The following is a 27,181-nucleotide window of genomic DNA, read 5'->3' as shown; positions in this document are numbered from 1 at the left end:
TGGCCTGCTGTGTTCATCCAGCCCTGCACCTTGTTGTCTATTATCATTAGGTTTGATTATTCTCTGCTGCACTTCTTTAAGCACTGCAGCCCCCAAATGTTATTGGGCCAATGGATTGTCTGGTAGCAGGACTGGTGTTGCACTGAACTGAGATTACTGTTGTGATTCAGGACTAGAATAGTTTGGTGGTTGTTGTCAACTTGTGTAAATTTGGTGGGCCAAAGGGCCTTTTTCTGTGCTGTAGCCCTCTATGACTGAGAAATATCCGGTGTGCACAAATGGTGTAATGACACAAAACGTTCAAACCTGTAAAGTGTTAATTTGCTGTGCCCAGCATCTTCCATGCTTGTCTCTTTGCTCGGGGTTGGACATTTAGTTGGATACATGGCACATAACCAGATACTAACCCCAGAAGTGGTAACCTGCTAAATACTTTTGTATAACTCAACCCTACAATCACAAACAATCTTTCCTGCACCCTCAATCACACTCCACTCCTTGACCTGAGATCTAACCCAACTCAACTACCTGCTTGGCCCTCACCAGTCCCTGAACCAACATGTTGGAACTGAAAGTTACATGGAACCTGTGTAACGAGGACCAATTTTATTACACAAAAAGTATTTAAGAGAAAACTTGCTGAACAACCACAGACACCCACCCCTCCAACCAACCAGCACCACCATCATCCCAATACACATGAATATCCACATTCACCTACTCCATCCTGATTGGCAAACTACCAATGCAACACCATTACTCAAAAATGGAAGGATATAAAAAACAGATAACTATAGGTCTGTTTGCTTAATATGTCATTGGTAAAAATATTAGAATATAAAGGATTTAATAGCAGAGCATTAAGAAATACATAATATAACAAGACCGTTAGCATGACCTTATGTAGGTGAAATCATGCCTGACAAATTGATTAGTATTCTTTGAGGAGGCAGCAAGGGAAATGTACAATGTAATGTGTTTGGATTTTTAAAAAATGTTTGATAAGGTAACACACGTTGGATTACTTAATGAGAGTTCATGGTATTGGAGGTAGTATGTTAACATGGTTAGAGGATTGGCTAACTGGATGACAGAGAGATTGGACAAATGAGGCATTTTCAGACTGGCACTCACTAACCAGTGGAATGTCACAGAGATGAGTACTAGGACAACAATGCTATGCAATATGTATTCATGACTTTGGATGAGGTTAAACAAGTGAGCAAAACTTACCAGGTGGAATATAATGCAAGAAAATTTGAGGTTATGCTCTTTGGCAGGAAGAATAACTTTTTCACTCAGAGGGTGGTACATGCATGGAATAAGCTGTCAGAGGAAGTGGAGAGGTGGGTACGATTACAAGATTTAAAAAGCATCTGAATGGATATATGAATAGGAAGGGTTTAGAGGGATATAAGCCAAATGCTGGCAAATGAGACTAGGTCAGATTGGGATGTCTGGTCAGAGCGGACAAGTTGGACCAAAGGGTCTGTTTCCATGCTGTATGACTCTATGATTCTAATAGAGGAGTTGACTGTTATTGAAATCTAGAAAGATTGTACAAAGCTGCAAGTCAAAAAAGTTAGAATACAAATTCAGCAAGTAATGGGAAAAGTAAATGGTTGGTTGGTCTTAATTTGAAGGGAATAGAGTACAAAAATAGACAAGTCTTGCTAAAGCTATGCAAGACACCAGCTAGATTGCATCTAGAATATTGTGAGCAGTTTTAGTCCCCTTATCTAACGAAAGATATATTGGTTCTAGAGAAAGTTGATTCTTGATATGGATGGAGTTTCTTATAATGAGAGATTGTGTAGGTTGAAGTTTAGGATTTTCTGCTGCTGTGTTGAAATTTGTCGCCACAATCAAAATGTGAGCACAGGTTTTAGAGCAGAATGTTGGATAACAAATGACCTGAAGGTTCCTCTCTAAGATGGAAGCTCTAGGTAAAAATATTTAACTTTTTATCTTTGTGATTACAGAGACATCAAACTAATAATGTTGAATTAAGACAGCATGACAAAGGTTTGTGCACTACTGAGTGCCTGCTTCACTTGTTCCAAATTTAACTTTCATACTAATAAACATTAATTGACATTAGGATAGTTAAATTAAAAGTTAAGTAAGGGAGAAATTTCTGAATTGTGTTCACGAGAAGTTCTTATACTTTCAGCCCAACCACCAGAGACCTTTTTTTGATTTGGCACTGATGAATTAGGTGGGAGAAGTGGATCAAGCGTCTAAGGGGAAAGATTTGGGTAGGACAGACCATCAAACCATAACGTTCAGACTAGGAATGCAGAAGAGCAAGGAGTAATCTAAAATCCAACACAATGATATCCTTTTCCTAATCCTTTGTATTCTTCATAAAATTTCAAAGTACTCCTGATATACAATTGGTATCAGAATCCATACGAAGAGATACACTCCCATTTATTGGTTCATGTGTTGCCCTGGTTGGACTGAGAGCTGCAAGCCAGCAATTTACACATTGAGAAAAGAAAAAGGCCACATTTGCAGTTGTCAGCCACACAATATCTATCGCTCATACTCTGGAACCCAAACTATTAATGGCAGGGTACCTGGAATTAATATTGTGAAAAGAATCACTTCTAGTTGAAACAATTATTCAGCATGAATTCAATACTGTTTAGTTTCCTGTGCCAAGTAAAATTCCCACCTGAAGAATATGAATGATCCTTGCTCTTGAAAGATTTGTATGCTTCTATGATTACACAAAATAATTTACAAAAGCCTCTTATTGTGATGGGATTGATTTTTTCTTTTTGGCTGTCTGCTCTTGATACTTTTCATGTGATATACCTGCAAAAATAGTGATGTCAGTTTGTAAACAAGTGGGAACGTAAACACTTACCACCCCAACAACGGTCTGCAAATTGGTCATGCAACACTAGATAGCTGCCACATTGTGGCTGCTGCTATGACTGCTTTTTGAACTGCACATGTTGCTTTGAACACTCCTGACTGACTGAACAGACTGCTGATGTTGTCCAAAATTTCTATGAAAGCATGCAAGGACTGAATCCCAGATGACTCAAGCGGGGCTTATTACCAGTAGCTCCTCCAATTCATCTGCACTAGCTGCTGCTCACCTGTAGACTTGCAATTACACAGTTCCTTCAAAACCACCAGCCTTTCAAAGTGCTTTGAGTCAAATGAAACACTTTTGAAGTGTAATCACTGTTGTAATGTGGGTTAAGGGATAAATATTATCTGGGGCATTGGGGATAATGTATTGCTGTTTTTTGTTGAAATAGTGTCTGAAATCTAATGCTAGATAATGACTACCTCCAACAAAAGATAACTTAACCATCGTCTCTCAATGTTTGATGGTATTACCACAGCCAGGCTGATGGCCTTTGGCATCCATAAGGTGGTCACAATTGCACAAACCAATCAGCTATTTGTTGCCAGCCAAATCTCACTCTACACATATCCCTGTGCCATGCCGACTCATCCCACTGCTTGAACAAAGCAGCAGTGTAAACACAATGCATGATGAATTTCAGAAATTTGCTTTTTTTAAAAACGTAGTAATTCCCTTCAGTATCTTGGTTTTTAAAGCAGTCCTTTATCCATTTTAACTGTGATCAAAAATAATGAATATAAAATGTAAGTCTTTATACAATCAGTATTCTGAGGGCTAGTATTGTCCAAAAACTGTACTGTACCAACCATAAAAATATGTTGGCTACCAGAGCAGGCCAGAATCTGAGAATGGTGAGGGGAATAACATACCCTCCTAGCATCCCAAAGTCTGTCCATCACCTACAAGACATAAATCAGGGATTTGATGAAATACTCTGTTCTTGGCTGGATGAGCGTAGCTCCAATAATCCTCAAGCTTGTCACCAGTCAGGAGAAGGCAGCCTGCTTGACCTTCCACATTCTCTCCCTCCGCCATTGATCAGAGCAGCATACCATCTCCCCGTTTATGCATGCACATTGCAGCAACTCACCATGCCTCCATGCCCCTCCCAAACCTGTGGCCTCTGCCACCTAAACTGATAAAGGGAGTTAGATGCTTGGTAACAACACCACCATTAAGATCAACTCCAAGCCACTCATCAACCTGACATAGAAGTCCATTGCTATTCCTTCACTGCATCCATGTCAAAATCCTAGAATTCCCTCACCCACAGCACTGTGTATCATCTAAACCCTATGGACGTGTTCAAAAAGACCATTCACTGCGACTCTCTCTCAAAGGCAATAACAGCAACAGCCATTTCCCATGAACAAATATATAAAGAAAACTTTTGCATCTCATTGGGTTTTGTTAAAACCACAGTTGGGGTATGATCTTATTGAATGGTGGAGCAGGCTCAAAGGGGCTGCATTGCTTCTATTGTTTAAGTTTATTTTTAGTTAAAAGAACAGACAGGCCTTCTACTGTCAGCTTTGATTTTTGTGCTTAACCTTAGAATGGAATTTCAATTTCCTGACTCAGAGATGAGTTTGTAAGCCATGGCTGACAAAAATTTAGTTTATTCAACAAATGTTAATCAATTATACACACTTCTGAAGAATTCTTTACGGTTTCAAGAAACAAAAATCATATTTGTCCAATACTATAAATATCCTAAATTAATATCAAATGTACAGCACTGAGTAATATGCGTTGCGATGTCAACATCTGTTTTTAGCACAGCAGTTTTTATTTATCTTCTATTCTGAATTCCCTGCTGGTCCATGTAAATTGCAAGATTGATAAGAATTGAAGGAAAATAATTCCCTTGTTGATTTGATAGAAGCATGGGATCAGAAAGGTTTGAACCAAGCTCAGGGAAATCAGCCAAATCAAAGTCCCACTGTTTTCTTGCATCATCACCCAATACATGTTGTTTTAGGAATGGCTTCTTTGGATATGATATGATGATTGACCACAGAAAAGATGAATGCAGTTTAAATGAGATGATTTGAAATAAATAGGATCAACTGTGTAAGGAGATGGAGTGTTTGTCATGATGTTTTGACAATTTCAAAACTGCTTTTCACAAAAAAAACTAAATTCAGAATGCAGAAAATGCAGAAAGGTAGTAAACTTTAATCGTTCCCCTGGATTTACAGCATAGAAAAGACCATTCATCTTATGTGCCCTGCACTCTTTCCATCTTCTTTATCATTAGCTACTTTAAATATTATTCCAACTTTCTTTTATGAAATCCATTCTTCTCTGTTTCTGCCCTAATTAACAATAAATGCTATGCCCCTGCAATCCTTTGTGTAAATAACTAATTCCTAACATTTTTCTTCATCTAAGGTCATGCTCCAGTGCTGAAATTCACCACTCATTCCTGAACCCCAACTCAGGTCTCTTGCCACCTCATTATCCATGACAGGCAGTGAGGAAATGGGAGAGGAGCAGCAGGGATAATGTAGCAATGGGTGGTGTGTAAGAGCCACTATAAATCTACCACAAAGACTATGTTGTGAGGTGTCCTGTTAGTCCTCCCAGCTCCTGTGTGCTGATTTAAGAGGACTCTGTGAAGACAGAACCATTTTTTGTTGCAGACAGTAGCCTAGAAAGTTATTGACAGCTATTTCACTAACTGGATCTGCACATTTGCAAATGTTCCATGCAGTACTATGCTGATGTCAATAAATGCAGCTGATCTTACTGAAACATTGGAAAACCAAATCAGCCTCCATTTCTTGGTCTCATTTATACAATCTTGGCTCATTTCACAGAAAACCATTAGCCTGTCGAAACAGTTGCATCTGTTAGGTGGCAGAATGGTTACAACAATGGTTATGAGTTAGCCTGTAAATCCACATGAAATTTCAGTCAGGATTAGAATAAGGTCGATAGTTTTAGTTAGGCTCATAAACAATAATCATTTAAGATTCATTTTCCATTTATTCCTATTCCAGAAAGTAGTCAGGTTAAAAATAAAATTATTTAAACTGCACAAACACATTCAGATACAGGTGTAGCAGGCAAATAGTTTCTGTAAAATGCAGCATGATTGAAACAGCATTAACTTTTCGGCATTATTTGGAAATGGAATGTCAGACTGACCTGTGTCAAACATTTTACCACACCGTGTGACAAATATCTAATTTTCTGTTTTGGAAATATGACTTTTAGTTTTGGGAATTGAATTTTTAAATTCAAATTAAATGTGGAAAGGAACTGTTTTTGCAGAACTGATAAACACTAAGATGATAACATCTCAAACGATAATGTTCAGTATATGTTAGAGTGAGAGGCAAGAAAGGAATAGACAACAGCTGATCATTTCTTAGTTTCATTATGGAGTTAGTATATCTGGTAAGATTGCACTAATCCCCACTAGAGATATAAATTATTTGTGTGGGTCTCAGAATGATAGAGATGTCTTGAAGGTAATATCAATTAGATTAAATCCATACATCGAATATCCACTTGTGCAATGGGGATAGATTGCAGAAGGATTTTTTTTTTAAGTTTTGTGTTTTAGCTATCAGGTTTCTCAAAGAAATAAGCAGTCAACTTGGCAGCTGCCTTGAGACAGATAGAACGAGAATCTGCCAGGAACTGTGGACCAGGGCAGAGGGTTGTTGAAACCTTTGGTATTTTCGGTTTTGGAGGCACTAAACAGGAATACAGTGACACCCAGGCTTGAGCTGTGAAGTTCACAATTATGAAGTATTGAAGAAAGGAGTTAGACAGTTGCTTAGCTGGATGCTTGTGGAAGCAGCCCAAGAAATCTTATACCTTAGAGAAAAGCAGAAACATTGAGGAGATTCATAGTGAATCCTTGGGGGTTGTGGCACACATTGATTTGATCCTAGGATTACTGCATTAACCTTTAAGTTCTCAAGTAACGAGGAATGCTTGATTAGAATTAAAAGTAGAACAACAAGTGGTCTGTTTAGATTTCCAAGGTTAAAGTTTAAGTGTTTACAAAATCTACTGTTAATTTAGTAGTGCCTATTTGTTTAATTCTTGTACAATGGACAGTATTTTTGTTTAAAACGTTAAATTGTATGGCATAATTCTTTCAGAAATATCTCAGGGTGGGAGTAATTTCTCGTGACTTATCTCCACCATGATACAACTGTCATGTTGTTCTTACTTTAATGAGTTCTGAGTTAATGGGTTTTATGAGGTTTCTTTAATGAGATGGATTCTGAGGGACTGAGTGGCCAAAAATCAGAAAAATTGTAATCAAAGGTTACTTTTGCACCTAGTAGATAGTTTTACAGTACGATGGCAAAGATCCCAGGATTTAAATGAAACTTGCTAGCCTCCATTACACATACTTCTACGGAAGACAGTCACACATCATTTGAGAAAAAGTTGATATTCTGAATTAAAAATGCAACTTCTACCACAGTTTTTACATAAAGTCTATTCACACTAGTTATGCTGAATAATGTTATTTCTTAAAATTCATTTGACTTATGAAAATATTTGGTTTAAAACTCACGCAGCATAATCTAGCCATACTTTTTTATTGACTCTGCATTTTATCTATTTAATCTTCATGGTGTACTGTGCTGTGGACCTCATCTTTCTAATTAGGTTTCTTAATCTTTCTTTTCTGATCATACATCACTATACAAGCATATTTACTCAGTGCTCCACAGTATAAAGTGCCCTGATGAAAATTATCAGTCAAGTTCATCCTCCCATTTATAGTATGACTGTGCAGGAAACAGCAACAGAGAAAATGATTTTGTTGTTACATTATTCAAATTCATTTGCTTAAAACCCAAATCTATAAGGTAATCCATGGAAGTATATGGCTGAGAGTCTACAAACCCTGAGTATTTAGTAAAAATATTCAGCTTAATATCCTTTGAAATGTAAGTTAAATAATACTTCTAAAATATTCTATGCAACATAACATAGTCAGTGCAATTTAGGACAGATGTTCACTTCAGTTGAGTTTGCCTGTCTGATTCACTGTTTCATTAAATACGAAAGGCATGTCAAATTCACCATATTCCTTAAGTTTTTGGAAAAAAAGAATACATTATATGGTGATTACATCTGCAGAAACACTAGTTATGAAACTGTACTGTCAGCATGTGAAATCAGTAAATCACTGCACTTGGTCAGCACCACCTTGAAGATCAAGGCCAGCAGGAATTAATGATGAGAAAGATGACAATTGACAAGGCCAACTATTCCCCACACATTTTCATTGTGACTGATGAATCCAACTACAGCAGGAGTTATCATTGATGTTGATGTGAACCAGTGATGGTTCAGAGAAATGGAAGAGAAACAGGAAGCCCAGGAGCAGCAGCATCTACCAGCAGATGCTGAACAGCACCCCCAATGAAGACATTACAGCTGAAGGTCCCCTCAGGATGCACAAGAGGGCCAGAGATGATTGCCCTTCATGTTATTTCCTCCAGATGAGCAAGATGCAGTGTCACCACAGATTGAAGATGTCCTGGGACACCGTCACAGAGCTATACCAACTGCTGGAGAAGGACCTGTAACATAAAGGGGATGGTGGCCATCCTATCCCGGTAGTCAGAAAAGTAACAGATGCGTTCAACTTTTATGCAACTAGCTCCTCCAAGGAGCTACCAGGGACCAGTGTGGGATCTCGCACTTATCCATCCACAAAGGTATCAAGGCTGTAACCAATGCAATTTGTCTCAGATCACACTGCTTCATCTCTGTTCCTGTGACAATGTCAGTGCTGCAGCCTGGGCAGCAGACTTTGCCAACAAAGCTGGCTACCCCCACATGAAGGGAGCTATAGACTGGACGTTGGTCGTGTTGAGAGGGCCGTATCGTCTCACAGCTGACTTCATCAACAGAAAAGGGTTCCATTCCATTAATGTACGTGTCATCCGTGATCAGCAGTACCACATCTTAGAAATCTGTGCCACCTACTCTGGAATGATACCATGATGTCTATATCGTTGCAATCTCTCATGTTCCTGCCATGCTTGAAAGGCCGGGTGGGCTGTGAAGAGAATAAGGACTGTGACTGTAGCTGATAATCTGTTTTACAACCTGAGGCAGAGCAGGGGTACAATACTGCCTATCCTTCAACAGGACCATGGTAGAACAGAGAATAGGCCTGCTGAAGATGGAATTCTGCTGCTTGGTTTGGCCTGGTCTGGTCATGCCGAATACTCCAAACAGAGTACATCACATAATCCCAGTATGCTGTATTCTGCACAACTGGAGCAGGCAAAGAGTGTATGTGATGGAAATTGTTTAACTGGGAGAGTAGGAGAGTTTTCTGTAGAGGAAAATGAGAATGTAGAGAAACAGGAACTTCACCTTCTATAAGATAGAGCACCAACACGTGCTACAGACCCCACAAGACTTAATTAATTCCCTGTTACAGTGGATGTGAGATTGGTGCAATGATCATTCATTGAGTGAAATTTTGTTGTTGCTTGACAGGTGTGCAGTCTGTTTCTGTTCTGAAAAATAAATACAGCTTCTGTTTGCTGTTAGTTTTTGCTGTTGATGAGTAAACGTGACTGCTTTGAAACCATGTACTCCTGTACATGGTTGGCCCATATTTAACAATGATAAGATGCTGGGTAGGAGCAGCACTGACTTCAACAGTGATGTAAAGACAGGTAATCTGTGTGGCTTAATGTTTAAACAGTGACAGATGCAAGACAGTTCAGCTGCATGTGCAATGATGTGTCAGCATGCCACCTTTGTATCCTGAGAAATACTGGTGTGTAGTTGCTGTCCTGCTATGTGCACAGTGAAGGCAATTCCAGACTGTCATTGCTTGACATGGTGCATGGCTAGGTTTCAAAGATGTGCCAGTGCCAGGGATCCCAGGATTCCTCCCAGTGGTGAGAGCTTCCCTTGATGGTGAGTGGGATAATAGAATCAGTGGTGTACCATAGGCCATGGTGTATTCTAAATGAGGTTGTTTGGGATGATACCTCTCCCAATGATTTTATTACCAGAATATTTGAGATGTGCTACTGTGAAGAAGGCAAAGTGTGAATACAAACATTGCTTAATGCAAAACCCATGTGTAAAATTCCAATGTAGAGAGAAAAAGTGTATAACAAGATGGTTAACTCTCAGGAGATGAAGAGTTGAGATCAGTGTTCATTGAGGTTTCTTTCCCTGTTTCCCTCTGAAGATAATGCGTTTCCTTAGCATTTCTGCATTAACTTGTTGCTCTACAATGACCTTATCAGCCATCAGTGCATGCAAATGTTTTCTCCAACTTTTATCAGAAAAAATAACTTTCTTCAATTTTGGATCAACGAATATTGCATGATAGAATACTGGAAAAGTAGAAGCCAATCAACATTGGATTAATCCAGTATTTTGTTTGAAATACGTGAGAAGGAATATTATTTACATTTTAGGATCTCATTGTGCTAATTCATTGTCGGGGTAGAAGGATCTCGCAACCTTTTCTCAAGTCCAGTGTGACGACATGATGTTAAGCAATTCTGCAATTAGGCCTTTTCATAAAGATTCAAGCTCAGGTTTATACTAAAGTCTGGTCTGGTTGAAGAAATATTGCTATGAAATAAGATTATACAAATTGCTTCTTTGATTTAAAAGTTGCCCATGATAGACACTGGCCAAGAGACTAACCAATGGCTTTTTCAAAAGCAATTAGACTTTCACATTGAACAATCATTTGTAAGTGAACTACCTTCGACTAACTGCCATCAACTGTCATGTTTATCTGACAGAAATTCAGTAATGAACTATCTTATTTGCATGTTAATACCAACTTTTGTCAGTGGCAAAGTGGTGGCACTTACCACTTTTCTGAAGAAAGCTGTACATAAATGTGTAGCCATCTCTCTGGCATGTAGTTCACCCTGGCCAATGTTTGTTTGATTCTCCAAGCAAGTACAAGGGCTGTCCGGTGCGGAACATTTTGTCATTAAGCATGCTAAGCAGCCAGTCATATTGAAGAATTCTCATAGCCAACAGACTAGAAAGTAAAATTTATTAATATCCTTCATTTGTTAATCATTTTACAGAAAGCAAAATAAAGTTTGAGATGTGCACATGAGATTATGGAGGAAGATGTAATATAAACTTACAAAGAAAATGATATTAGAACTTCTCAAACTTCTTTTCTAATAGAAGAATTTAACATTTTAGAAAATCTATAATTAGTTTTCCAAGGAGGCTGCTGAGTAATAATTATAAACAAGGCATCCTGTTAAAGAACCTGTCACATCTCTTTCAACAAAGTGTATCATCTTCAAGGGGTTTTAACAGTAAAACTAATAGAACAGAAGTGCAAGTATACATTAATTTAAGTGTTTTCTGAAGATTTCCGTCTGCCGAGGCTTCCACATCAGATCCTACGAAGGAGCAAGGAATCACAGCAACTTCTAGATTTTGATGTAAAATTGTGCATGTGGCAATGCCAATAGTTGCTGTCAGTTACTCTGCTGTACTGATGGCAAATGTTTACTGTTGTACTTAACTTAGTCTGAAAACTACAGTATGCATGTAAGTAAGGAACATGGAAATTTTCCATTTGTAGCAAGAATGCTTTCCTAATAAACCTCTGTAATGTTTTGGATGGTTACCATTGCCAATAATCATCATCCACCTTGTCAACATTTATCTGTGAATGTACTGTGGTATTTGTTGATCTGTTTTTTTTTATATTGAACAGTATATGTGCCACAATTGTAGCTTTACTTCAATTTCTTCACTTTGCAGTTTGGATTAAACTAAGATCGAATACGAGCATCAACTTCAAGATTGTGATCTCACTGGCCATTAAGGGCAGTTCCTGGAGCGCCTCTGCAAATCCCTCTTCTCCACTTAAAAGAATGCAGTGGCATTTCAAACTAAAAATTCAATCATATGTCTTTCACATATTTCAATTTAAAATATTGGGTTACATTTTTTGCCTGTACATTGCAAATCCCCATTGTTCCTGAAGCGAAATTGTCTGAGTTAAGGTAACTGTGGGGTTGATTTTACAAATTCTATTCTGGATAAAATTAAAGATGATGAGCTGACTTCTGCTCTCTGAGCTCTGACTATGCATTTCCTTGCAGAGAGCTTTGTGCTCGGAGTATGCATTACCCAATTCTAAATGTATAAATGTACAATCCAGGAGGTCACTGTCAGAAAATTACATCCCCTTCTATGAAATTGTAAAGCTCAATTTTCTGGCTGTTAGATGGGTATGTCTGCTCACTGTGCCTTATGTGCTGGTTCTCAAATGGAAAGTTGCTGCCACTATCCTCTTTTAAGTGTACTTAATTACAGTGCCTGATTGGCCTGGTGTATTGACACAAAAATTACTTCCTGGTCAAACGAATAAAATTTGAATTCAGTGAAATAAAGGTCTTGAGTTATAAAGCTGGTCTGACAACAATACAGTAACCATTGCTGACTGTCGTACAAACCCACCTGATACACTGATTTCCTTTTGAGAAGGGAATCAGCTGAGTATAACAGAATTGGTAGCAGTGATCATTGTGTAGTTTTTGTGGAGATGAAGTCCCATCTTCACATTGAGAAGACCCTCCAGGATGACACTCCCAGTGTGCTGAATGCGACAGACTTGGAACAGATCTAGCAACTCAAAACTGGACATTCAGGAGGAAGTCTGGGCCATCAACAGCAGCAGAATTATATTAAACTATGATCCTTGTTCCCATGGCTGGGCATATCCCCACCGTACCATTGGCATCACTCAGGAGATGAACCCTGGTTCAAAGAAGAGTGGAGGAGGGTATGCCAGGAATGCCACCAGGCATATTTTTAAAAAAAAAGTCAACTTTCTGAAGGTACAATGAAAGATTTCTTGCCGAATATTGGAAGCAGCATGTACTAAAGAAAATTAAGAAAGCCCACAACCAATGTATTGGACGTAAACTCTGCAATGCTGCCACAACCAATCACAAATAGTGGTAGACAATTAAACAACAGCTGGTGGTGGTTTCAGAATTCTTCCCATCCTCACCAGACAAGTGCTCTGGGATGGACTGCTATAAAAGGCAAAGATAATAAATTTCATTCATCTTCAGGCTCAAGTGAGATTCCTTCTCTGCCTGCTCTGGAGGTCTCCAGCATCACAAATACCTATCTTCAACTAATTTGATTTACTCCACATGTTATCAAGAAATGGCTGTGGGCACTAGATACTGCAGAGGCTATGGGCTCTAGCAACATTCCACCAATAGTACTGAGGACACGTGAGATGAATGTAAGCAGAAAGGCTCAGGCATGCTGACTACATACTTTCGGGTCCTGTGATATATGTTTAAATCCTATGTAATGTGCCACAGCTTTCATGATCTGATGACATTACTTTAAATAAAATAGTGTGGACTGTATCAGTAAGAATCCTTAGTTATGATAAAGAAAGTAATTCTCTTTGCATATATATAAAATACATCCTGTTAAAATGTTTTGATGTGATTTCCCAGCATTCCTTTAAAATAATGTATTTGAATAAATTCTAATCTTGTCTCTGCGTGTAAACAACAGACAGTTTGGAAATATAAGGGAAGAGAATGAAAATACAGAAGACAAGAACAGAAAGCATATAATCTGATAAGAGACTGAGTACCAAACTACCTCATACAAACCAATGACAGATCAAAATTTGGGTTTAGACACTAACTATATAAAAAACAAAGCTGGTAGGAGAAGGGTAAACAATTAAAAATTTAACGTAAGATAAACATGCCAACAATAATTACCATGGAGAGAAAGCAGAGTTAATGTTTTGAATCCAGTGACCCTTCTTCAGGAATTGTGACTTGCAGTTCTGAAGAGGGGTAACTGGATGTGAAAAGACTACCTCTGCTTTCTCTCCACAAATGCTGCTAGATCTGCTGATTTTCACCAGCAATTTCTGTTTTTGTTTCAGAATTACAGCATTCACAATTCTTTGTTTTATTTTTTGTATCACTGTACCTGATCAGTACAGAAGCACAGGCTGAGCTTGTGTTTTGATATAAAAATATAACCTGATTCCTTTTGAAGGCAGACCATTAATTAGTTTGAATGTCACAGAGACAGACAAATAGACCAGGACAGGACTTGGATTAATCTCTTGTGCCAGAGTATACTTTTGGGACAATTGGAGTCTGGGAACTTGATTGCATTATGTATGGACGACCAAACCAGTCAATTTATATAAGATTATAATAAGCAAAGATGAATCATAGCCAGATTTATTGTCACCATGTTAATAATGCTTTGTCACAACAATAAATACTGCAAGATCTGTTAACGCTACCACATTAAAGGGAGACTGTAGCATGGTGGTAACATCACTGGACTAGTAATGCAAAGGCACCAGACAAGTGCTCTGCAACCAGGAGTTCAAATCCCACAACAGCAGCGGGAGGAATTTAAAGTCAGTGATTAAATCTGGATCATAAAGCTAGTTTTAGTGACCACGACAACTGTGAGCAATTGCTGTAAAATCATATCTGGTTCACTAATGTCCTCCAGGTGAGGAAATTTACTATCCATATCTGATAACATACACGTGACTCCAGACCCACATCAATGAGGTTGAAGGGTTATTAGGAATGGGCAACAAATGCTGGCCTTGCCAGTGAAATCTACATCTATAAAAGAAAAATAATCTTGATGTCCAAGAAGTGAATCCACTCAACAGAAGTCCTGCCTCTGATTCATATACTGTAGGTGTATTTATTATCTAACTTTACAAGTTAAGTACTTGGCATTTACTGATCATACGCAAATTAGGGCACTATTATATCACATCAGAAGAAGTGATTTAAATACTAGTGTCAGTATTTGTCTTTTGTCACATCTCATTGAGTTTAGAGCATCACAATTTTGTCTTATTTCATAAATGTTAATTACTAAATGTAGGTATAATGAGTGGATTATGGTCATAGGTGTAGTCACTTGCCTGCTGATGAGTTGAAATTAGACCATAATATAAAAACAGGACACCTTCTAAATCCTAAGTGATTTATCTGCCTTTTCAGCCTCATTTTTCTGGTAAATGTACATGAAGTTCGATTCCCAATTCTACTGTGTCATTATTAATATTTTCAATCATGGAAAAAAAGGGTTGAGGGTAACACACTGTGCACAACACAGATTGACTGTTATAATTACAGATACCATTTCAGATCCTAAAGGTATTGGTGTAATGTGCTGACACTCTCAAGGTACCATGTGCAAGAGAAAATATGCAGTACACTATGTCATTTCAAATTTTACTAAATGGTTTCCTATTTCCGATAATGCAAAAAGTCAGTTCCCTTAGTTTGCTTCAATAGTAGACAGCAGAAAGCATTTATGATTCTAGTTAATATTTCTGTTATAGCCACAAGCAAATAAAGTATCGGAAATTGTTGCTGAAATTTGTGTTCTTGGTACAAAATCATATTCTGATAATGAAATCTATTCTCGAAGGGAGCAAGCGACTTTAGTTCGTGGCTACAATACTATATTAATAATCATTGGTGCATTGTCCTAACAAAAACAAAGTACAACATTCTATTCCTATTTTCTTTTCCACTTATTGACTTATAAATTTCTGAGGCACAGTGAAATAACATTTTTTGAGCATTTGCTGGTGAAGTTGTTATGTATGACACAAACCTTTAATTGGCAGAGAACTTATCAAGTCCTGAAATCAGTATTCATAACATGTACATAATGCTTTTGACGAACTCACATTTTGAACTGGATTTTATATATGCAGTTTTGATACTGTTGATTATGGCATAAACTTTTCTGGTTTTAAGTGGCATCAAGGAGATGAATAATGATATTAGTGGACCTAACAATTAGTATTCTTTAGTAAAGGTTGAACTCTACCATTAATAGGCAGCTAGAGAAATAAAACCTGCCCATATCATTACAATATTAAGGACATTCAAGCAACAATTACATACTAAACCAGAAGGATGCATTTTAGTGCACTGAATTTTCTTTCCTGAGTTTTTTCTTTGATTTCACATTTTTAAGTTGTGTACAAAGAAGTTTAAAACACTGTAATTCTGTTAAACTCCTTTGAATTTACTCTGATAACACTGCGTGTTAATGTAATGACTAAAATCTGAACTATCACTCACCCATTTAGATTTAGTCATGACTTTGATGGAGTTATAATCTGAGAACATTTCTCCACAAAGAGTGCCCCTGTGGTACTGCTGTCATTATTTAAAATTGGTATATCATTATATTTTTCAAACAGACTCTCTGCTCATTCTAGCGCTATCACCTGTATTTTGTGGAAGAGCCCCATTCTTATTACTGCCACCGTTATTTATCTTTTACATGTTGGTAAAATCCTCGAGATGAGATCAACATTCAGATATGTAGCATTCATCTTCCAACTCTTCCATATTCTCTGTTTGTTTTGACATGAACAGTTTGATGGACTTTAAATTTATCCAGCTCAACATGAACAAATGGAAGCAAAACTTTATGGTTCTCTCAACAGCTCTACAACCCTGGTCTCAATTCTATTAATTCCCAAAAATAATATGAAAACTCAATTGCACCAAGGCCAATTTACCCATAGTTCCAGTTCTTATTGGACTCTTAATACCTTCAATTTCAGCATAAAGTCTCCCCAAGATATTGCATTTTCATAACTTATGACTTCCATCCTCTTATTAATATTATGCAAGTTGTCTTGTAGTTGCTGTTAATTGTAATCATTGAACCTGAAGCTTATAATCTTGCTAACTGGTGAATTAAATGTAGTTCATTTGAGTGCTGCCCAATCTTAGGCCTTGTAAAAGTGAACTAAGGGTATATGGTATTCAAGCAATGTTCAACTGGCTGATGCTGATGCCTGAACTCACATAGTATCTTTTAAAGTGAGTTGGCACAAATTAAGACATCTCTGGAGCCACATTTAGTCACCATATATTAAAATGTAAACTGTGATTGTAAATTTAAATTGTGCTTCTGTTCAACTGCAGCTATGTTCAATTTCACAAAAGGGAAAAAGTGAATGTGTGATACAACTGTTTTAATTAGCACCACTATAACTTCTATTTTAGCCAGGGAATTTGAAGAGGAAGAGGAATACCTAGAAATCTTCATGATCAGCAAGTACCAAGCAGGCATTTACCAGTGCAAAGCCGCTAATGAGGTTTCCAATGCCGATGAGAAGAAAGTCCATATCACTGTTAACTGTAAGTTGTTCACTTCACCTTTCATTCTGTTTGTTCTCCAGAAGACCAAGTATTGTACTTAAATAGGTGTCAAATGATTCAGCCCATCATTGAACACATATGTTTCACATTTTTTTTTAAACTAGAACTAATTTAATCAGAACTAACAGGGAATTTTTGCAAGGAAGCTTTAAATAACTTCTGTTCAATACGTTGACAATCACAGCAATTGACAAAATAGAATCTTTGAGTAAAAAGGCAATCAAACAAATTCGAAGTTGAAGTTATAGAATCTAATATTCTGACTTAAACCAATTTATCTTGAAATATTTTTGTTATCACAGCGTTTATTGATACAATACATATTTTTTCACTGTATTGTTATATACATCATTGTTATCTGCATAACACAACGTGATAATTTCCAAAAAGTATATTATTAGTTAAAAATATTGTTCATTGTCATTTTTTATAAGTAAGAACAACTAATATTTGCTTCAAACCTATGATCTCCTTGTCTGCCATTTTTCTTCTCAGCTTTGATACACATTATCTACCTTAGAGTTGGGTCCAATTGTGAATGAGGCTTCTGCCTTTTTCACAATGTATTTGTAATCTTTATAGAACTTTCCCTGTCATTCATAAGTCTCTGATCTCTTGGGTTTTTGGGTTATTTCATATAAATTATGACAGTTGTCTAATTTTTAACTGAAAGGAACAGAGGTGGTCACGGTCAGCTGGGGGTTGAAGAGTCAGTAATCGTTTTTTCCAAACCCATCTCCAGAACACCTTGTTTTGGTTTAAACTGAGGCCAGAAGGTCAGTGGATGAACAAGTTGCTAAGTGTGTTTGAACTTTAAATCTGATCTGACTGTGAGCCTGACTTTCATGCACAGTCTGTGTGTAGAATTTACCAGCTGCCAGCTGGGTCACCTGAGCATTGGGAATAGGCAAATTTCTCAAACCAAGGATTTGGAGGACTTTGTGGATTCAGGAACTGAGTGCCTTCACATTTATTCCAAGACACAAGGGTGTGCCTGGGTAGCTGTCAGGATACCCCCAACAGCGTTCATCTTGAGGCCTTTATCTCCTACACTTGCCCCAGTCAGACTTGGATCACCAACACTGTCACCACCACCAGGGTCTGAATACACTCACACCACTAGCAGGGCGAGATTCCTGTTGCTCAGAACATAGCCTCAACAGGTTGTATTATCCCAAACTCCAATACGCTTCCATCTGACCCTTTTCCCCTCCTGGCCAAGCTTCCTTCAAACCAATTTGCACCCTATCCTGGTATGGACTTACCTATTGCTGTGATTCTTCCTGTTTGACTTCAAGGCTCTGTTTGACTTCAAGGCTCAGCTGTCAACTCAGCAGGGTCTACATAGAACCAGAGAAGTGATACAGCACAGAAGGGGCCATTCTGCTAATCTTGTCCATGCCAACCCAAAGACACCCAGATGCCACTTTCTAATCCCATTTTACTGCATCTGACCCATTGCCCTGCAGCTTCTAGCACTTAAGGTGCAGATACAGGTACTTTTTAAAGAGTTTAGGGTCTCTGCCTCCAACAACAACTCAGGCAGTGAATTCCAGACACCCATCATCCTTTGTGTAAAAAAGTTTTCCTTACATTCCTTCTAATCCTTCTGCTACTTAACTTGACTCTATGACCCTTGCTTTTTGTATTCTCCACCAGGGGAAACAGGTTCCTCCTGTCCATTCCATCTCTATTCCCTCACAACTTTGTATACCACAGCCATGTCACCCTCAGCCTTCTCTGTTCCAAGGAAAGCAATCCCAGCCTCTGCAATCTCTTCTTGTAGCTACAGTTCTCCAGCCCTGCGCATTCTACTTCTGGCAACATGTGGGGAACTAATCACTGATGTACAGAAGTATCCCCTCTGAGTCAGGTCAGTGAAAGTTCTGCCCTAAGGTATATAATTGTCTACATATTCAGCTGATCCACACACTTTATTTTCACAAATGATAACATAGAAGTGTTGAGTTCCCTTTTAGGAGATTCCTTCGCACTTGATACAAACGCAATACGCCAACTTCTGTGAAAAGCCACAGTTTATTTAAGCAAGTACAAGCTTTGGAGGATCACTTAACAGTCTTCGCAGGGCTTGCGGAGCCATGTCAAGCGATGCTTTCTGTAAGGGAACCGTCCTCCCTTTATATAGGTTTTTACAGCACAGTCAGACATGCATACAGGTACAATTTTTTTCTCCCCCATAATCACGTAACTTAATCATCTAACAGTAAAACAAAGGTCAGCCACCCAAAAACAATGTGTAAGACTAGATAGTTCCTTATCCTTTTAGCCTTAATTCAACATTTACAGAGAGCAGAGTATAATTAGATTACCACCTTTTGTCTGCAAGATCTTTTTAGCCTTAGTTCAACATTTACAGAGAGCAGAGTATAATTAGATTAACCCATTTTGTCTGCAAGACAGGGGTGCCCACGAAGCACCTAATTTCTTATATGTCAGCAGAACAGATATTAACCCTTTAACATTTCAGAAGCATTTTGAACCAAACTGAAATCTGGGTTTGTCTGCGGTGTGTTGTTGGGGAAAGCAGTATCTCACCAAGTTCACCAACAGGTGGCGTATGGCCAGAGCAGGCAGCGAACATGAAGGTTGGATGCAAAAATAAGCAGAGCTGCTCCTGATATATAGGCAGTTGCTGACTGTTTTGGCAGCATGTTTAGGGTGCTGTAATGTATAGGGTTATGTCTTATTATCCCTCCATGAACCTACTTTACAGTAACCTGTGACATGATGAGCAAGGTCCCCTACTCAGTAAGACCTATGATAACAAGTGGATCAACCAATAGCTGTGGAAGTCAATGACTTAGCCTCCTCCTGCGATTCCCAATATCCAGTCTTGAGTCAACACGATGCACTCCACATGATATCAAGAAATATCTGAAAGTACTGGATACGGCAAAGGTTATGGGTTCTGACAAAATTTCAGCTGTAGTACCAAAGAATTGTGTTTCAGAACTATCTGTGTCCCTGGCCAAACTATTCAAGACAGCTTCAACACTGACCTTTAACGAACAATGCAGAAAATTGCCCTGCTACGTCAAATAAATATATGAATCAGGAACAGGAGTAGGCCATTTAATCCATTGAGCCTCACTCCCCTCTTCAATATGATTATGGCTAATCTGATTAAAACCTTAAATTCACATTCCTATCTGTCCCTGATAACTCGTCATATGCTTACTTAACAAGAATCCACCTATCTCTGTCCTCAAAACATTTAAGGACACTGCTTCTTCTGCTCTTTCAGGGAGGGAGTTCCAAACACCCTCAGCCTTCTGAAAAAAAAAATTGCCTAATCTCTATTTTAAACAGGTGACCCCTGAACTTTAACAGTGACCTCTAGTTCTTGATTTTCCTGTAAGCTAAAACATCTACTCCATATATACTCGTCAAGACTCCTCAGGGTTTTATAAATTTCAATCAAATCACCTCTTACTCTTCTACAGAAGCCTGAACACACGCACAAGCAGGATCAGGAACAGCTTCTTTCTGGCTGTTATCAGACTGTTGAGTGGACTCTAGCTTCAAATAATGTAACCTGTAATGTAACCTGTCTGCCTCTAAGTCTTTTTGATTTGGGCATCCTTTGCTTGCTGTGATCTGCCTGTACCACAATCATAAACAATTCGTAAACAAAGCTTTTTTCACTGTATTTTGGTACATGTGACAATGAATCAATCAGTCAATCCACTCGGTGCCATCCTGGGCTGTCCAGTCTTTCCTTAAGAGACTACCTGCTCATTATAGGCATTGGTCCAGTAAACCTTTGCTGAACTGCCTCCAATACATCTGCATCCTTCCTTAAATAAGGTGACCACAGTACTCCAGATGTGGTCTCACCTGTGCTCTGTTAAACTGAGGTACACTCTCCCTTCAACTCCACTTTCAAGAAATGATAACATGTTATTAGCTTTCCTTATTGCTCACTCGACTTGCAGTCTCCTTGTATCTTCTTCACAATTTATTTTCCCACCTATCTTTGTGTCGTCATCAAATTTAGCAACCATACCTTCTGTCCCTACATCTAAGTCATTTATATAAATTGTTAGAAATAAGGGTAAATCCAAATGAGCTATTTACTACTCCTTCAGTCTATTCGCGGATACTGGTACAGTATTGGAAGGTCTCATTGTTAGATTTGTTAAGTGGCACTTACGAAGCAATAACCTGTTTACTGACGCTCAGTTCAGGTTCTGACAGAATCCCTTGGTTTGTAATCTCAGTACAGTATTGGTTCAAGTGTGGAAAAAAAGAGCTAAAATTCAAGATGTGAGATGGAAATTTGCAACCTGTAAGTGGCACTGAGGTCAGAATTGTGATATGTTGGAGCTTTTATTCAGAACCTGATACAAAGATCGCAGTTCTCAGTTAATAATTTAATTCTTAATTGAGGCAAAAAGTGGACGTAGCTGTGAGAGAATCCCTCTTCAGGATTAGCTCTGTACACCCACTAGGCAGAAAGATTAGAAAAAGTGTATTCAAACACTTGTCCCACTCAAAACTCTGTTGGAATGCTACATTCAGCAGGACTGTCCATCAGTGATCAAAACTCACAAATACAGTCAAAATTAGTTCTTAGAACATCAGGTCTTTAATGGATTATTCAGGGAGACCTAAGAGATATATAATGTTAGCAGCTTGTGAGTTCCAAACCTAGATATGGACATAGTAGCTCCTAGCAAGACTCTTGATCATCACCCATCCATGCCAAGACATCTTCAAGTACATCACTAACTAGCGCCAAGACTGGTTTGGTTAGAATGATACAGAAATATGCAAACTCATTTGTTACGAACAGGCAGAATTCCAAACTGGTAATAATGCCCAAATTCCACAGAAAAGAAATAAAATCAGAGAGTGTTGGGGAAATCTCCCAGGCCTGGATGCATCTGATGAGTGAGAAGTTAAGTTAATATTTTGAGGCCAAATTGAATCCACTTTGGAACTGAAAGGAGCTGGTAAAATTATGGTTTTTATGCTGTAGATAAAGGTGGTGGGGTGAGGGGAGCATCAAATAGAACGGATGGGAAAGGTGCTCCAGAGGTAAAGGCAAAGGGACTACTAATGGTAGTAAAGAACTGATGTAGATGAGAAGTAGGTGTTAATGGTAGAAAATAGTTCAGTCTGCTGAGAGCTATGCAGACAAGACATTGATTAATCAAAATAGAAGAGAGAGTTCCAGTAAAGAAGCTCTCCTACCAGGCATCCAAAATTCACATTTTTTGAAGAATCTATGATTTTCAGAACAAATGATGAACTCAGAAGCTCAGGAAATTCAATGCCTCACTGATATAAATGACACGTGAGCCTTTTACTGAAGAAAACTGTAGACCCTCAGCACACAAGCCAACACCAACTGATTCAAAGCTGGTAAGACCATCTTCAAAGACATGGACAGAATCAACACTCATCAGAGTTCAAAGATTTTGCTGCTCTTTTCAAAATGGATGCTCCAGCAGTTCAGGAGAGTGGCACTTTTCTAGATACAGATTGATGGGACATTGGTGTGAAAGTTGTGACTGTTTTGTAAGATGGGTGAGGAGCTTTTGTTAAATCAAGGGAAAAAAAATCTCATTTCTAACTAAGTGTTGGATAACGAGATGAGGTTATCATGAGTGAGCAATGAGAGACCTATTTGTACGCATTAACATCTCATTATTAGTTAATCTCATTTTAGTTATATGCAGTTTTCCATTATCCCATACACTGGTTAGTAACTTGATGGTGAAAGTTCCCAACATGAAGAAACAAAGTGGTTACCTGGTGGCTCCGAAGTGCTGCTTGTTCCTCTGGACTTCCATTTTGGATACCAGCCACCGCCGTCTCAGGGCAAACTCAAAGGACAGTGACTTCAGCCATCACAGATGTTGGTATGTACCAGCCTCACTGCAACTTCATGGAGAATTGCAAAGCCAATGAGTTTGACAGGAAGAGCTGCCAAGATGGGAATGTACATTTGGGAATTGAATGAGGGGAAGAGGCTGAAGCTGAGCCTGACACTCACTGCGTGAAATGTGGCCACTGTTTCTTTCATTGTGATGCAAATAACAAGTGCACACTGGAGCTGTAAAATGGTTGCCACCACTCCTGGAGTGGCTGAAGTTCATTGTTTTGTCCCATGAGGGAGGAGGCTTCACTGTTAAACAATCTGAAACCCCTCATTTCAGCCTGTAGCATCATGCATACATGATACATGTAGCTAAAAGGCATCTGTGAGCACTATATGTCAAATGTGAATCTTGTCCATGAACCCTTCAAAGGTACATTTGTCTCTGATTCAATCAGTGTAGGAAAGCATTCCACAATCCAAAAATAACCTGCATATGATTTTTTGTTTTTCTGACCCCTTTTCACTGCAAATTGAAATTGATAACCCGCATCAATGACTTTCTAATTTTTTTTAATTCTTGTCATGGTATCATAACTTTCATAAATTTGGGAACCTCCATTTGACATGTCTCTAGGAACTTAAGTGTCTCTTCTTAATTATGGTTTGCCAGTCCTGGCACCGCCCTGATAAACTTAGTTTTAAAATATCGTAATAGTGTGCCCACAAATGTACAGCACAAAATGGAACAGTGCCTAGACATTCCAAAGATTTAACATTGCTCCATTATAACAGATGAAATTTCTCATGTCAGCATCTGAGCCAAACATTTAGCAAATTTGACCAAAGTTTCATGACTACAAAACAGGGTTTCCAATTCAGTATTTAAATCAGATTTTTCAGCGAAATTGTCAGCAGAGCAAATGTTAACTCATTAACACTCAAACTTGAGTCTGCAATAAAATGGGATATTTTGTTGCAGTTTATTTTTGTTCTTTATTTTAAATCCAGTACTTGTGGGAGTTACAAACTCATTATGTTAAGGAAATACTAGGTCATTATGTGACTCCATAAATATATAGCCAGAAAGAAAGTTTGACACTCTTCATCTTCTTGTAGACACCAAATTACTATTTTCTCCTTCAAACACTCAAGGTCTCAGACCAGCTTTACCAATACTGAGCTGATTACATGCTCTCCCAATCTAAATTTATTGGCTAGAATCAAACTCTGCTGATTTTATGTAATTTTTTTAATGTTAATTTCAGACCCGAGTCTCCATCAATTGGCCATACCTCCATTCCTGTTTTCCTCTCTCTTTTCCATCATTACCTTCCTTTATTCTACTTTGATTGCAAAGAATCAGATATAATGTTTCACTCAAGGATCTGCTACTTGAATGCACCAAGCACATGACTGGTGGCTATCCATCCTTAAATCTGATTGAATCATGTGTTGAATCAATTAGTTGGCCGTGTTCAGTGTAATACAACTGTGATTAGTCTTTAAGGTTAGCCAAAAATCACCATGGAGCATTTCGTGCAGGACTGTATGTGAATGTAATAGTCACAGAATCACAGAAATGTTACAGAACAGATGGAGGCTATTCTGCCTGCCATGTCTAAAGCAAATCTTCAGATGAGCATCATTACCTATTGACAATCTTCTGCTTTCTCCCCATATCCTTGCATATTATTCCTATTTAAGTAATCATCCAATTCTCTGTTGAATCTGCTTTCACCACAGTTCAAGACAGGGGATTCCATACCCTAACTACAGAAACAGCTGGTAAAGCTCAGCAGATCTAGCAGGATCTGTGGAGACAAATCGGAGCTAATGTTTCAGGTTGAGTGACCCGTCTTCAGAACCCTGACTACTTCATAGAATCCCTACAGCATGGAAACAGTCCCTTCGGCCCAACAAGTCCACACCCACTCTCAGAGCATCCCACCCAGACCCATTCCCCTATAAACCCACTTAATCTACACATCCCTGAACACTATGGGCAATTTAGCATGGCCAATCCACCTAGCCTGCACATCTTTAGACTGTGGGAGGAAACTGGAGCACCCGGAGGAAACCCATGCAGACATGGGGGAGAATGTGCAAACTCCACACAGACAGTTGTCCGAGTGTGGAGTCAAACCCGAGTCCTGGTGCTGTGCTAACCACTGAGCCATCGTGCCGCCTACTTGCTGTGTGATTTTTTTTTTCTCTCTCTCTCATCACTTTATCCTTTTGCAAATCACTTTAAATCCATGGCCTCTTGTTCTCTTCCTTTTATGAGTGGGAACAGTTTCTTCCTATATGCTGTATCCAGCCCACTCATGATTTTGAAAACCTCTCATCGATCTCCTCTTAGCATTGTCTCCAAACAGATCAATTCCAACTTCTTCAATCTATCTTCATAATTGAAGTTCCTCGTAAGTTTTTGAGAAGATTAGTAGCTCAGATTGGGGATGAGGTTGTAGACATAATCGCCGAGCCCGTGGGTTTGGTTGCAAACGTTTCATCACCCTGTTAGGTAACATCGTCAGTGCGCCCCCGGTGAAGAGTCAGTGTTCTGTCCCGTTAGTTATTTACATGCCTCAGTTTGCTGGGGTGGTTAGTATTACTTCCGGTTCTGTTTCTCAGTGGTTTGTACACAGGGTCTAATTCAATGTGTTTGCTGACGGAGTTCTGGTTGGAATACTAGGCCTCCTGGAATTCCCTGGCATGTCTCTGTTTAGCTTGTGCGATTATCGATCTGGGTGTTCCTTGTTGTTCATGTGTCATGAGACAAGTGAGAATTGGTCGTGTCTCTTGGTGGCTAGTTGGTGTTCACGTATCTATATAGTCAATTTTCTTCTGGTTTGGCTTACGTAGTGTTTCTCACAGTCCTTGCATGGTATTTTGTATATTACCTCAGTTTTGCTGGTTTTGGGTGTGGGATCCTTTACGTTCGTCAGTAGCCGTCGTAGGGTAGTTGTCGATTTGTGGGCTACTCAGAATGATCAGGGTTATGACCAATGATGCCCACAACTGCCTCCACAAATGTGAGCAGGAAATTGCACACCAAAAAACTCTGTACCCCAATACAACTGACCAGGAATGGACATCTTCACTGGAACAAGCCATCAGCATACAACAACAAAAGACCAGAACAAAGAAAAGAATAGCCATTCAAGAAAAAACTGTCCAAAATCAGCCACATCAACAACACGAACCACACAGATTCATGGATTAAAAACATCTCGGACTACCACTTACAGACACTGAGAAGACCGTCCTCGTACGTGGACTGAATTATAACTACAGGGACGCCATAAATACTGACTTCCTGGCTGCGCTGGAACCAACACTAAAGACCATCAGACCGATGACAGTCCCAACACTGAGCAAAAAAGGAAAGTGGGACATATTCAACACAGAAGAGAGGAAAGGCCTGGAAAGACTCAAGAAAGACAGGAACATTGTAATCTTACCAACGAACAAAGGACGCATGACAGTCGTCCTCAATAGAACCCAATCCATCGAGAAAGCTAATGCACTACTAACAGATACCGACACCTACCAACAGATGGCAACAGACCCGACACCATATTTAGGAAACCAGATTACAACGACCCTGAAGAAATTACACAATTCAGGAGACATCAACGAGACAGACTGCCAAAAAATGAATCCAGAGGGATCCGACACACCCCGATTCTACGGACTCTCCAAGGTACACAAACTGGGGGTCCCCCTCAGACCCATTGTCTCACTGCCAGGCACGCCAACATGTATACTTGCCAAAGAACTACAAAAGAAATTGAAATACTTAGTGGACAACACTACCCACTCCATCCACTCATCCCAAGAATTCCTCAACATCATCAAGGACACCAGGATAGATGAGGACAAGATGATGATACCCTTCGACATAACAGCACTATTTACATCCGTAAACATTGACATAGCCAAAGAGACAATTGCCACACTGCTGGACGAGGCAAGTAAGCAGGCAACCCAGGACACCAACAACATCAGTAAGGACACCACCATGAAACTGCTGGATCTGTGCCTCACAACCCACTTCACCTTCAACGACACATACAAACAAATCAATGGAACACCAATGGGATCCCCAATATCAGGACTGATTGTGAAGCAGTAATGCAAAGGTTAGAAGGACAGTGTTTCCCACTATACAACCCAAACTTTGGGTTTGATATGTAGCTGACACCATCATGATTA

General features: G+C 38.9%; 1 protein-coding gene across 1 annotated transcript in view; it reads left to right on the top strand.

Moving 5' to 3' along the window:
* LOC109919904 (limbic system associated membrane protein) overlaps window positions 1–27,181 on the top strand; it is a 724,553-nt gene that overhangs the window by 592,124 nt on the left and 105,248 nt on the right. The window contains exon 4 of the mRNA XM_048602931.1: window positions 16,963–17,097. Coding sequence (XP_048458888.1) covers window positions 16,963–17,097 — 135 coding nt within the window. The remainder of the gene's footprint in view (window positions 1–16,962; window positions 17,098–27,181) is intronic.

This window comes from Rhincodon typus, chromosome 11 (assembly GCF_021869965.1).
Source record: "Rhincodon typus isolate 14 chromosome 11, sRhiTyp1.1, whole genome shotgun sequence".
In the NCBI taxonomy this organism is placed as follows: Eukaryota; Metazoa; Chordata; class Chondrichthyes; order Orectolobiformes; family Rhincodontidae; genus Rhincodon; species Rhincodon typus.
The sequence above is the reverse complement of the archived record's forward strand: the minus strand, read 5'-3'. Positions and strand labels throughout refer to the sequence as shown.